This window comes from Balaenoptera physalus (genome assembly GCF_965194825.1).
Source record: "Balaenoptera physalus genome assembly, chromosome: 1".
In the NCBI taxonomy this organism is placed as follows: domain Eukaryota; kingdom Metazoa; phylum Chordata; class Mammalia; order Artiodactyla; family Balaenopteridae; genus Balaenoptera; species Balaenoptera physalus.
Window position 1 is genome coordinate 61417262 of NC_138882.1, and position 14871 is coordinate 61432132.

At 36.1% G+C, this 14871-nt stretch overlaps 1 protein-coding gene across 5 annotated transcripts in view; it reads right to left on the reverse strand.

Annotated features, from left to right (window-relative positions):
• The window catches only part of FMO2 (flavin containing dimethylaniline monoxygenase 2), a 40484-nt gene that overhangs the window by 15342 nt on the left and 10271 nt on the right, over positions 1 to 14871 (reverse strand). For 2 of the 5 annotated variants that reach the window (XM_082438150.1, XM_082438151.1), the window contains one exon: positions 898 to 1086. The exons of 1 other annotated variant lie outside the window; for it this stretch is intronic. In XM_082438150.1, the coding sequence (XP_082294276.1) occupies positions 898 to 1086 (189 nt within the window). Of the gene's footprint in view, positions 1 to 897; positions 1087 to 14871 lie in introns of those variants that run through there. 2 more of the 5 variants (XM_082438152.1, XM_082438153.1) reach the window with 2 other exon arrangements.

Consider the following 14871-nt stretch of genomic DNA (forward strand, 5'->3'; position numbering starts at 1 on the left):
AAGTGAGTTTTCCTAAGCCCTCTCCAACCTCCAGAAAACAACCTCAGTAAAATCATAAACAAGAGAAATGGAAACTGGGGAAAAACTACATTAGATAGAATGTGATATTTTAATGGTATTTGCATATATTGATGTCTATCAAATCAACTATTACAAATTAATGTACTACAAATCTGGAACAAAACTAAAGTTACTGAGAAAATGAACTGTGTTAAAAAAATAAGTTCCACTAACAGTTTTTTAGTCAAGGCTATAATTTAAATTTTATTTCCTAGACACAGTTACTAGTTTTCAGAGTGTAGGTTACTGATAAAAATTCAGGATGTTTAATGAGAGTATTGTTTTTTATCTTGTTGATTATTTGTTTTCAAGGAAACACAGGAAAGGTAGTTATAATTGTATTTCAAAATGGTCTGGTTATTCTTTTGTTGCTAAAGAATGCATCAAAAAATTAGCCAAAATGGTTTCTACAGGCTTCTGAGATGAATGGAGAGCTGTGAGTTTATTTAGTACATTTTTCTAAGAAATTTCATTTTTATGGGGATGGTAAGAAAATGAAATAACAATGTGGTATTTTTTTTCATATATCCTTTCAAAGGAAATGGGGCTAGGAGTCCTCAGTGGTTATAGGTATTAAATGCAGTTTCACCGTCAGTATAATCATTCAAGTCATTAATTTTAATGGATGTTTTTCTTCTGTTAATGTATATAATCTATAATATCAGGGGTAATGACACTACTTTTTGGGTTTTCTACTGTGCTGTTGTTTTTCAGAAAATAATTGAATTAGAATGCTTTGTTTTATTCCCAATTTCTTTCATTATCAGAGTAACTTCTCTATTTCAATGTGAGCCAAACTAATGTAGAGAAAACCATTCTTTCCCCAAAATACAATACCTGGAACTGAATATATTTTAGTAGATCAAACTTTTTGACAAAAATCCTGAAGTATTCCAGGAGCTTAGAATTGTGCAGGAAGTTTGGAAAATCTTCAGGCATTGGAAAGTCACTGAAACAGGACATTTCTTTGCTGGTGTTGGTGATGACAGATTGATAGATACTCGCTAGGCCATCTTCAATATTTTCCTATTGAAATAAAAGAGTGATAATCCTGTATTAAAAAAAAAAATCCCTTGGTTTCCTACTCTTCTTCCAAATCTAACCCCTGCATGACATGAACCTCTTTCGTTGCTGTAGCGTGACTGAAATGTCTGCCTGATGAGGTGCAGCATATGTTCTTCATCATCCTGTGCGATATGACCTGGCTGGGGCCTTCCAGTGTTGTTCACTGGAGGGGCTATTGCCATTGGTGGGATCGGGAGTGGGGGTAGTCCTTCTTCTGACACGTTGCAGGATATTAGCATCCCAGATCTCTACCTGTTTAACGTCAATCATTGTGACAACCAGCCCTCTTCTGAAATTCCCCCTGGGGAGGCCATACCCATCTTCCACCTCTTTAGGAGCCAATAAACCCTGGGACACTGGTCAGAGACTACAATGGAGAATTTCCATTAAAATGAGTACTTTGGGGGGCAGGAAGTTTTTGCATCTTAATTTGAATCCTCCCCTGCCTTTATTTTATGCTTTATGTGAATCAACCTTCCTCAAGTGACAAAGGTAAGTAGTATTAACGCCAATCAAATCTTGAACTTGATTCTAAAGGTTATCGAGTATGCTTTGGTAAATCAGGAGACAGCACATGCTATGGTTGAGTTTATAATTCCCTCTGCAAAAGTGCTCTGCGTAATGATTTAACGTTAAATCATACAGGAGCCAAGTACGGTGATTCAGTGTCTGTGAAATCAGCATGTTATCAAAGAAGGTTTTATAAGAAATTTAAATAATGTCACCCAAGAACTCCTCAATAGATGCTTCTGCATATGCAGAGACTAAGCATAATCCAGGCAAACAGTAGTTGCTGTTATGACTCAGTACCAGGGTAGTATATAAAGAAATGGAAAGGTTGTAGGAACTCATAAGTTAATTGAAATGTTACTTCATCTTATATAAATGGCATTATAGTCTCTTTCACAGAATAGTAAATAAAGGAAGGTAAATATTCAACTCTGATCCCACCACTGCAATAAATCAGTTGTATAGGTTGCTTTCTCATCATTATTCATAGAAAATCATTACTTTCCTGCCAAATCTTTAGATCAAGACTCCTTGCATTTTTGCAACACTTGAAAGAGGCAGCTTGGACTGGCAGAAGGAGCCTGGTCTTTGAAGTTAGACAAAGTTAGGTTTGAGTTCATCTCTTTCAGACTGTGTGAGCCTGGACCCGTCAATACCCCTGAGCTTCAGTCCTCTCATCTGTAAACTAAGGAGGTACTAGGTGCTCAGTAGTATTGTTTATGGTGACTGAGGAAGCTATAAGCTTCAGCAAAGCTGTCGGTTACACCTCCCTGCTCACCACAGTAGAAGAAAGGCAACGAGGCAGCTGCTCTGACACCAAAGGAAGTGATACAAGTACACTCACTATCACATCTGAGTTTTCTGATATTTCCTTTACAAGAGCCTGTACTCAGTTTCAAAGAGTTAAAAAAGATTAAACTGTGGGATCTTGCGTCTGTTATCAACAAAGCTCCTTATATGTACTGGGCTTCGCTGTGTCCAAATTTCAGAGATTATCCGTACTAACATGAGTTACCACAGCTAAGATAATGCTTACTCTCAGATCATGCCATTTAAGAGCAATAAAAAGTCCAAGTTTGTAAAGATCCTTCCTCATACATTTTACACGCTCTCTTTCTTCCTTATTCATTCATGCATTCATTCCCTCATGTCTACCATAGGCCAGGAGTCAGATGCCTTTTTTCCATGAGCAAGGTGTTTAACCTTCCTAGTCCAGAATCAAGGCTTAGATGATAACTTTGTTACAGCTTTAAGTGGCTTGGTAAACATTAGTCAGATTAGGGTATGCCAGCTTTCTGGGTGATTAATTTGGTGTGGTGTTATTATTAACTGTATGTACATATTGGAAGGCAAAGGGGGTTTGTATTCGAATCTGAAGTGCTTTCTGTCTCATATACAAGGATACAATGATCTGAACTCTGGATGAATAAATCATAGTATTTTTATTTTCAAACACTAGCTTCAAATTGCATAATACAGTTGTCCCTTAATATTCACAGGGGATTAGTTCCAGGACCCCTTGTGGATACCCACATCCATGGATGCTTAAGTCCATTATATAAAATGGTGTAGTACTTGCACAGAACCTGTGCAAGTTACGTAAGGCAGAATCCTCATTTTCTCCTGTAAAATGGGGTTCTTCAGTTGTTCCAACATTAAACAATCATTATGAGGCTTTGATGAGATTAAAGTGCTTAGCACAATGCCTGACTCTAAATAACTGCTCCATCCATGTTTGCCTCTATTGCCATTATTACCGGTCACTAGAGTTAGTCTTATTAAACCCGTCATAGTTTCAAAACAGCTAAACTAAGATCGACTGTTACACTAGAGCCAACATGTTAGTTTTTTCAAGTGCTTTAAATTAGCTTTAAAATGTGGTTGGCTCCTCTGTCAGTTCAATCTTAAGGGGATTTCGAGTGATGAGAACTGGTTTGATGTCTCAGCCCCTACGGTAATTTCAGAGCCAGGGCAAGGCTCTCCTTTGGGGATTTTACTTGTGTAATTTGACACAATTGATGATGACATCACAATTCTTCTTCTGAAGATCAAGTAATAATCTTTATCATTGGGTTGATTGGTATACAGCTGTGAAAAAAAAAAAGCTTTGTGCTCATGTGTTCTTCTTCCTGTGTTGGCTGAAGTAGATGTCTATATGTTTAGACAAATCTGGGTAAAATTGAGTTTGCCCAGGGTTATAAAGGGAAGATGATTCCTATTAATAAACAAATGTATATCAACTGTATCTCCTGTTCAGGCCCTGAGCTTGGAGTTAGGCATAAGATGTAACCAGGACACACAGCTTCTATCTTTATGGAGCTTACTGTTATATTGAATTAAAATCAATTTGCACTTTGAAGATGGAAAGTGGAGACAGAATAAGATGAGAGGCTTTGCTCAGCCAAGTCAAGGACAGGAGACAGCTTTCAAAACAAATAAATTTAACTCACATATTTACTTAAAATACAAGCACTGCCTAAAAATGACAGTTAAGCACAAATACAGATAAATAGCCTGAATTTCCTAGGAAATGGAGTTTGCTACAATTTGCTTGTTTAAGATAAATGGTCATATGATAAGCATTTTCTTAATATAAATTTTTCTGAAGGTCAGAAGACTATATAGCAAAGCCAAGTTAGTTCAGACAATACTGATTTGGAATTTATGATCTTTTGATTGTAGGCTGGACTGAAGTTTATCTTTGACTCTATAAAAATAAAAAGTTGTAAAAACTAAATTAAGTTGAAGAAAGATTATAAGGCTAATATTTAATCTACTAGAGGGAGCAACTTACAAAGCAAAAATATATTCACTTATTATAAATGTAAATACAAAATCTTATAAATTAGTCTTTTTCATTATGAAACATAATTATATTGACCTCTACCAATCAATAGTTTGTTCTCACGGCTAGTTACTCTAACCAGTTTGGAAATAAAATTTATTTCTTTGAAAATATTCTCTCATTCCATATTTTCACTCTTTAAGGTGGACTTTATAACTATCTGCTCCATTGTTTGTAATAAGTGTAATTGAAACTCTTTTTACTTCCTTGTCCTACAGTTAGAGGCAAAATTGTCATTCCCACATGCTAGTCTAGTTGCATTAGAAGAGTTCAGGGGAGATTTGAAAAATTTAAAGTGTGAGTAGGTCTGGTTTGGGCCCAGACATCTGTATTTTACAAGTGCTTCCCAGCTGATTCTATGCACAGTGAACATTGGGAAACACCATCTTTATTAAAGTGTCACTGCATTCTGCCATCTCTCCATTAGGCTGGTACTTCCCTGATCTTTGGCCTTGATCACTGACAGAGCCCCCTAATTAAACTCCCTGACTCAGATATTGCCCACTTTCTTCACTGACTTCAGGGTAAACAGTACACTCGTTGGCATGGGACACAAGGTCCTCACAATGAGACCCTGGCTATTCTCTCCAGCCTCATCAGTTATCACTCAACCACTTTCATCCTTCTTTCCAACCACATCACACGACTTTCTGTTCTCTAAGTGTATCAGGTTTCACAAGCTTCCATACCTTTGCACATGCCATTTGCTCTGCCTAGAACACTTTCTCCATATTCATGTACCTGATCTCTGAACATTGTCAAGACAAATAAAAGCATCACACCCTTTAGGAAGCTTGCCCTATTCTCTGCTGAGTGAGATTCCGTGCTTTCCATAACATTTAGTGTATCAGCCCTTATATATTTGCACTCTGTAGATTTGCTTTAGTTCCACCCCGCCAGCCCCCCACCGACACCCCACTGAAAAATGAGCCCTTTGATGGCAGGGATGGTGCATTTGGGTCTTTTTAGTAGCTAGTACATGCGTGGGGCGCGTAGTATGCAATCAGGTAATATGTTTGTTGAATGAGTGAAAGAACTAATGTTAACTGGAAGCTTTTTTCCCTCATTGCAAACAGGACTTAATGATACTAAAATGGACGTTTAGTAGTGTAATGGGAATAAGTAAATGGTTTTGCTGATAGTATGCTATAAACTTTGTTTTGTTTTATGCATGAAAATGTTATGATTTTGCTAATATTATGCTATAAACTTTATTCTGTTCATGCAAACATTACATCTTTAAAAATACTAGGGAAAACTAACCAAAGTATGTCTTAAACAGCTGGAGAAGAGGCTTAAGAACCATGGTATTTTATATTTGGTTGTCTGGAGAGTTACAAATATCTAACATGTTAAATTTAGTTCTATTAAATGTGTAGCAGTGTACAAAAACTTATATTGAATTATGCTGTGATAGATTCTTTGGATAAATTTATCTAAGGGAACTTCTGAAAGTAAAACAAGGGTAAGGTGGTTATCTTTTCCAGGAAGGAAATGGCTCTGTGTTCTAAGCTAGTTCTATATGATGTTAAACTGAACATGCCAGTTGAAACAGAAGAAAGGCTGTGAGGCATAGAAAAAAATAGATGAACTACATGTTAAGTCAGTGTGGAAATGGCACCATATGGGAAATTCCATTTGGTGATATCCCACGTGCCTTCTTCACAGTCTTATCTTTGTATTATCAACATTTAAATCAATGACTTTGATGGAGACAAATACAGGTGATCAAAGTTGTATATACCCAAAGCATGGAGGCATAGAAACTTAACACAGGATTGAAACTTCAAATAAACGCTTAAAATGAAGTATAGTTGATTTGCAATATTATATTACTTTCTGGTGTACAACATAGTGATTCAATATTTTTATAGATTATACTCCATTTAAAGTTATTACAAAATAATGGCTATGTTTCCCTGTGCTGTACAGTATATCCTTGTTGCTTATTTATTTTATACATGGTAGTTTGTGTCTCTTAGTCCCATACCCCTATCCTGTCCTTCCCTGCTTCCTCTCCCCACTGGTAACAACTAGTTTGTTCTCTACATCTGTGAGTCTGTTTCTGTTTTGTTATATACATTTGTCTGTTTTATTTTTCAGAATCCACATATAAGTGATAACAGAGTATTTGTCTTTCTCTGATTTATTTCACTAAGCATAATACTATCTACGTCCATCCAGGTTGTTGCAAATGCCAGAATTTCATTCTTTTTAATGGCCAAGTAGTATTCCATTTTATATATATACCGCATCTTTATCCATTCATCTCTTGATGGACACTTTGGTTGCTTCCATATTTTGGCTATTGTAAATAATGCTGCTATAGACATTGGGGTGCATGTGTCTTTTTGAATTAGTGGTTTTTGTTTTTTTGCATATATACGCAGGAGTGTAATTGCACAATCATATGGTAGTTTTATTTTTAATTTTTTGAGGAACCTCCATACTGTTTTCCACAGTGGCTGTACTAGTATACATTCCCACCAGCCCTATACAAGGGTTCCCTTTTTTCCACATCCTTGCCAACATTTGTTATTTGTGTTCTTTTTGATAATAGCCATTCTGACTGGTGTGAGGTAATATCTCACTGTGGTTTTAATTTGCACTTCTCTGTAGACTAGTGATGTTAAGCATCTTTTCATGTGCCTGTTGACCATCTGTGTGTCTCCTTTGGAAAAATATTTATTCAGGTCTTCTGCCCATTTTTTAATTGGGTTCTATTGAGTTGTATGAACTGTTTATATATTTTGGATATTAGCCCCTTATCAGTCATATCATTTGTAAGTATTTTCTCCCATTCAGTAGGTGTCTTTTTGTTTTGCTGATGGTTTCCTTTGCTGTGCAAAAGCTTTTACGTTTTATTAGGTCCCATTTGTTTATTTTTCCTTTTGTTTCTTTTGCCTTAGGAGACAGATCCAAAAAAAATATTGCTGTGATTCATGTCAAAGAGTGTTCTGCCTTATGTTCTTTTTCTAGGACCTTTATGGTTTCAGGTCTTACATCCATTTTGAGTTTATTTTTGTATATGGTGTGGGGAAATGTTCTAATATTCTTTTACATAGCAAACTTGACAGAAGGTTGAAACTTCAAATAAACACTCTTTGACTAAAGATAAAACCAACTAAATAATGTTTAACATGCACAAATGTGAATTCCTACAAATAGGATTAAAGAATTAGTTGCACAAAGATAGTGACCCAAGTCATCAATGATTCAAATGAAAAACACCCAGGGGTTTTAATTGATCCCAAGCTTAGTATAAATCATTAGAATTATGTGAGACAAAGTGTGATGGTAAACCAACATAAGTTTAATCTCACTATTTTGGCTGGTTCTAAGACCTACCATCTACCACTTATTAGTCACTATAGGCAAACCACTTACCTTTGGCTTTCTCACTTTTCAGTTGGAATTAATAATAACTAATGTCAGAGAGTATTGTGAGTATAGAATGAGATAATTCATATGAAAATAATTATATAAATGATAGCTTTAATTTTGCGAATACTGAAAAAGCTGGTGCAACAGTAAACTGTTTTAGCAGAGGTGTAGCATTCAAACCAAGGGAAGCATAAGCTATAGTGGGAATGTGTCAAACGAATTGATTATAAATTTTTTGAGAGCAGTGATTATGTCTGATTCACTCTCCATTGTCTAAAGCAGTGCTAAACACCTCTTTGGTTCTGAAAAAAGTATATGTTGTGGAGATAAACTGGTTTGGAACATTGGATCTTGGGGGAGTCACATTTTAAGAGAGAAAGCGATATTTCAGATTGAATCTAGAGGAAGAAAACCAAGATGAAGAGACGTTTAGAGACTATTACACGAGAAGTAATTAAAATAACTGAATATATGTAGCTGGGATAAAGACATATTTATATCCAAATGTAAAAAGGAAAGAAAAAACAATGTATATTGGTAAGTTCTGTATGAGCATAGGTATCAGGAACAGTAAAGGAAGCAGAGCAGGTTAGAGGCTGAAGGAAGAACATGCTTTCCTCTCTCAATACCTCAGTAAGGTTATTAAGTGTGAGGGCTCAGGAATCCTACAGACCTTCACTTTTATTCTTTTTCTACTACCTACATTCCCTTGTGCAAGTTGTTTATCCCAAACGTTAGTTTTGTCTTCATGTGTAAGTGATGATAATCATAACACCTACGTCCTAGGAGTACTGTGAAGAAAAATGAGATGAAGCATGGCAAGTGCTTCCCATTGCTGGAGAAAGTGCTAAAATATATGTTAATTACCCACCCTTACCATGTTCAAAAGCGGCCACTAGGGGGTGTTAGAGAACTGGTAACCACTAGTTTGTTCTCTATATCTGTGAGTCTATTTCTTTTTTGTTATATCCACTAGTTTGTTTTGTTTTTTAGATTCCACGTATAAGTGATATCCTACACTATTTGTTTTTCTCTCTCTAACTAATTTCACTTAGCACAATACTCTCCAAGTCCATCCATATTTTTGCAAATGGCAAAATTTTATTCTATTTTTATGGCTGAAGAGTATTCCATTGTATATATATATACCACATCTTCTTTATCCATTCATCTGTTGGTGGATACTTAGGTTGCTTCCATATCTTGGCAATTGTAAATAATGCTGCTATGAACAGTGGGGTGCATGTATCTTTATTGAATTAGTGTTTTTGATTTTTTCAGATAAATACCCAGGAATGGAATTGCTGGGTTATATGGTAGTTCTAGTTTTAGTTTCTTGAGACACCTCCCTACTGTTTTTCATAGTGGCTGCACCAATTTACATTCCCATTAACAGTGTACGAGGGTTCCCTTTTCTCCACATCCTCGCTAACATTTATTATTTGTACGTGTGTGTGCACGTGTGTCTGTGTGTGTTTAATGATAGACATTCTGACAGATGTCTGTATCCTTCCCCAGGTTAGGGTAGTTTTCAACCATTATTTCTTATTTATTTATTTATATTATTATTTTTTAATATTAGGTTTTTTTAAACATCTTTATTGGAGTATAATTGCTTTACAATGGTGTGTTAGTTTCTGCTTTATAACAAAGTGAAACAGCTATACATATACATGTATCCCCATATCTCTTCCCTCTTGTGTCTGCCTCCCACCCTCCTTTTCCCACCCCTCTAGGTGGACACAAAGCACCTAGCTGATCTCCCTGTGCTATGCGGCTGCTTCCCACTAGCTATTTATTTTACATTTGGTAGTGTACATATGTCAATGCCACTCTCTCACTTCATCCCAGCTTACCCTTGCTCTTCCCCCTGTACTCAAGTCCATTCTCTACGTCTGCGTCTTTATTCCTGTCTCCTGCCCCTATTTTCTTCAGAACCATTTTTTTCTTAGATTCCATATATATGTGTTAACATATGGTATTTGTTTTTCTCTTTCTGACTTACTTCACTCTGTATGACAGTCTCTAGGTCCATCCACCTCACTAAAAATAACGCAATTTCATTTCTTTTTATGGCTGAGTAATATTCCATTGAATATATGTGCCACATCTTCTTTATGCATTCATCTGTCAATGGGCACTTAGGTTGTTTCAGTGTCCTGGCTATTGTAAATAGAGCTGCAATGAACATTGTGGTACATGACTATTTTTGAATTATGGTGTTCTCAGGGAATATGCCCAGTAGGGGGATTGCTGGGTCATATGGTAGTTCTATTTTTAGTTTTTTAAGGAACCTCCATACTGTTCTCCATAGTGGATGAATCAATTTACATTCCCACCAACAGTGCAAGAGGGTTCCCTTTTCTACTCACCCGCTCCAGCATGTATTGTTTGTAGATTTTTTGATGATGGCCATTCTGACTGGTGTGAGGTGATAACTCATTGTAGTTTTGATTTGCATTTCTCTAATAATTAGTGATGTTGAGCATCCTTTCCTGTGTTTGTTGCCATCTGTATATCTTCTTTGGAGAAATATCTGTTTAGGTCTTCTGTGCATTTTTGGATTGGGTTGTTTATCTTTTTGATTTTGAGCTGCATGAGCTGCTTGTATATTTTGGAGATTAATCTTTTGTCTGTTTCTTCATTTGCAACTATTTTCTCCCATTCTGAGGGTTGTCTTTTCATCTTGTTTATGGTTTCCTTTGCTGTGCAAAAGCTTTTAAGTTTCATTAGGTTCCATTTGTTTATTTTTGTTTTTATTTCCATTTCTCTAGGAGGTGGGTCAAAAAGGATCTTGCTGTGATTTATGGCAAGGAGTGTTCTGCCTATGTTTTCCTCTAACAGTTTTACAGTGTCTGGACTTAGATTTAGGTCTTTAATCCGTTTTGAGTTTATTTTTGTATAAGGTGTTATGGAGTGTTCTAATTTCATTCTTTTACATGTAGCTGTCCAGTTTTCCCAGCACCACTTATTGAAGAGGCTGTCTTTTCTCCATTGTATATTCTTGCCTCCTTTATCAAAGATAAGGTGACCATATGTGCGTGGGCTTATCTCTGGGCTTTCTAACCCATTCCATTGGTCTATATTTCTGTTTTTGTGCCAGTACCATACTGCCTTGACTACTGTAGCTTTGTAGTATAGTCTGAAGTAAGGAAGCCTGATTCCTCCAGCTCTGTTTTTCTTTCTCAAGACTGCTTTGGCTATTCAGGACCTTTGGTGTTTCCATACAAATTGTGAAATTTTTTATTCTAGTTCTGTGAAAAATGCCATTGGTAGTTTGACAGGGATTGCATTGAATCTGTAGATTGTTTTGGGTACTATAGTCATTTTCACAATGCTGATACTTCCAATCCAAGAACATGGTATATCTCTCCATCTGTTTGTATCATCTTTAATTTCTTTCATCAGTGTCTTATAGTTTTCTGCATACAGGTCTTTTGTCTCCTTAGGTAGGTTTATTCCTAGGTATTTTATTCTTTTTGTTGCAATCGTATATGGGAGTGTTTCCTTAATTTCTCTTTCAGATTTTTCATCATTAGTGTATAGGAATGAAAGAGATTCCTGTGCATTAATTTTGTATCCTGCTACTTTACCAAATTCATTGATTAGCTCTAGTAGTTTTCTGGTAGTATCTTTAGGATTCTCTATGTATAGTATCATGTCATCTGCAAACAGTGACAGTTTTACTTCTTCTTTTCTGATTTAAATCCCTTTTACTTCTTTTTCTTCTCTGATTGCTGTGGCTAAAACTTCCAAAACTATGCTGAATAAGAGAGGTAAGAGTGGGCAACCTTATCTTCTTCCTGATCTTAGTGGAAATGGTTTCAGTTTTTCACCATTGAGAATGATGTTGGCTGTGGGCTTGTCATATATGGCCTTTATTATGTTGAGGAAACATCCCTCTATGCATACTTTCTGGAGGGTTTTTATCATTAATGGGTGTTGAATTTTGTCAAAAGCTTTTTCTGTATCTATTGAGATGATCATATGGTTTTTCTCCTTCAATTTGTTAATATGGTTTATCACATTGATTGATTTTTGTATGTTGAAAAATCCTTGCATTCCTGGAATAAACCCCACTTGATCATGGTGTATGATCCTTTTAATGTGTTGTTGGATTCTGTTTGCTAGTATTTTGTTGAGGAGTTTTGCATCTATGTTCATCTGTGATATTGGCCTGTAGTTTTCTTTTTTGTGGAGATCTTTGTCTGATTTTGGTATCAGGGTGATGGTGGCCTTGGAGAATGAATTTGGGAGTGTTCCTCCCTCTGCTATATTTGGAAGAGTTTGAAAAGGATAGGTGTTAGCTCTTCTCTAAACGTTTGATAGAATTTGCCTGTGAAGCCTTCTGGTCCTGGCCTTTTGTTTGCTGGAAGATTTTTAATCTCAGTCTGAATTTCAGTTCTTCTGATTGGTCTGTTTATACTTTCTATTTCTTCCTGGTTCAGTCTTGGAAGGTTGTGCTTTTCTAAGAAATTGTCCATTTCTTCCAGGTTGTCAATTTTATTGGCATACAGTTGCTTGTAGTAATCTCTCATGATCCTTTGCATTTCTGCAGTGTCAGTTGTTAGTTCTTCTTTTTCATTTCAAATTCTATTGATTTGAATCTTCAGCCTTTTTCTCCTGATGAGTCTGGCTAATGGTTTATCAACCTTGTTTATCTTCTCAAAGAACCAGCTTTTAGTTTTGTTGATCTTTGCTATCATTTCCTTCATTTCTTTTTCATTTATTTCTGATCTGATCTTTATGATTTCTTTCCTTCTGCTAACTTTGGGGTTTTTTTGTTCTTCTTTCTCTAATTGCTTTAGGTGTAAGGTTAAGTTGTTTATTGGAGACATTTCTTGTTTCTTGAGGTTGGATTGTACTGCTATAAACTTCCCTCCTAGAACTGCTTCTGCTGCATCCCATAGGTTTTGGATCATCGTATTTTCATTGTCATTTGTTTGTAGGTATTTTTTGATTTCCTCTTTGATTTATTCAGTGATCTCTTGGTTATTTAGTAGTGTATTGTTTAGCCTCCATGTGTTTGTATTTTTTACAGATTTTTCCGGTAATTAATATCTAGTCTCATAGCGTTGTGGTCGGAAAAGATACCTGATATGATTTCAAATTTCTTAAATTTACCAAGGCTAGATTTGTGACCCAAGATATGATCTATCTTGGAGAATGTTCTATGAACACTTCAGAAGAAAGTGTATTGTGTTGTTTTTGGATGGAATGTCCTATAAATATCAATTAAGTCCATCTTGTTTAATGTATCCATTTAAAGCTTTTGTTTCCTTATTTATCTTCATTTTGGATGATCTGTCCTTTGGTGAAAGTGAAGTGTTAAAGCCCCCTACTATGATTGTGTTACTGTCGATTTCCCCTTTTAAGGCTGTTACCATTTGTCTTATGTATTGAGGTGCTCCTATGCTGGGTGCATAAATATTTACAATTGTTTTATCTTCTTCTTGGATTGATCCCTTGATCATTATGTAGTGTCCTTCTTTGTCTCTTGTAATAGTCTTTATTTTAAAGTCTATTTTTTCTGATATGAGAATTGCTACTCCAGCTTTCTTTTGGTTTCCATTTGCAGGGAATTCTTTTTCCATCCCCTCACTTTCAGTCTGTATGTGTCCCTAGGTCTGAAGTGGGTCTCTTGTAGACAGCATATACATGGGTCTTGTTTTTGTATCCATTCAGCCAGGCTATGTCTTTTGGTTGGAGCATTTAATCCTTTTACATTTAAGGTAGTTATTGATATGTATGTTCCTATTACCATTTTCTTAATTGTTTTGGGTTTGTTATTGTATGTCTTTTCCTTCTCTTGTGTTTCCTGCCTAGAGAAGTTTCTTTAGCATTTGTTGTAAAGCTGGCTTTGTGGTGCTGAATTCTCTTAAGCTTTTCCTTGTCTGTAAAGGTTTTAATTTCTCCATCGAATCTGAATGAGATCTTTGCTGGGTAGAGTAATCTTGGTTGTAGGTTTTTCCCTTTCATCACTTTAAAGATGTCCTGCCACTCCCTTCTGGCTTGCAGAGTTTCTGCTGAAAGATCAGCTGTTACCTTTATGGGGATTCCCTTGTATGTTATTTGTTGTTTTTCCCTTGCTGCTTTTAATATTTTTTCTTTGTATTTAATTTTTGGTAGTTTAATTAATATTTGTCTTGGCATGTTTCTCCTTGGATTTATCCTATATGGGACTCTGCACTTCCTGGACTTGACTGACCATTTCCTTTTCCATATTAGGGAAGTTTTCAACTATAATCTCTTCAGATATTTTCTCAGTCCCTTTCTTTTTCTCTTCTTCTTCTGGGACCCCTATAATTCGAATATTGGTGAGTTTAATGTTATCACAGAGGTCTCTAAGAATGTCCTCAATTCTTTTCATTCTTTTTTCTTTATTCTGCTCTGCAGTAGTTATTTCCACTATTTTATCAGCCAGGTCACTTATCCTTTCTTCTGCCTCAGTTATTCTGCTATTGATTCCTTCTAGAGAATTTTAAATTTCATTTATTGTGTTGTTCATTGTTGTTTATTTGCTCTTTAGTTCTTCTAGGTCGTTGTTAAACGTTTCTTTTATTTTCTCCATTGTATTTCCAAGATTTTGGATCAACTTTACTATCATTTCTCTGAATTTTTTTTCAGGTAGACTGCCTGTTTCCTCTTCATTTGTTTGGTCTGGTGGGTTTCTACCTTGCTCCTTCATCTGCTGTGTATTTGTCTTCTCATTTTGCTTAACTTACTGTGTTTGGGGTCTCCTTTTCACACGCTGCAGGTTTGTAGTTCCCGTTGTTTTTGGTGTCTGCTCCCAGTGAGTAAGGTTGGTTCAGTGGGTTGTGTAGGCTTCCTGGTGGAGGGGAGTGGTGCCTGTGTTCTGGTGGATGAGGCTGGATCTTGTCTTCCTGGTGGGCAGGACCACGTCCTGTAGTGTGTTTTGGGGTGTGTGTGAACTTATTATGATTTTAGGCAGCCTCTCTGCTAATGGGTGGGGTTGTGTTCCTGTCTTGCTAGTTGTTTGGCATAGG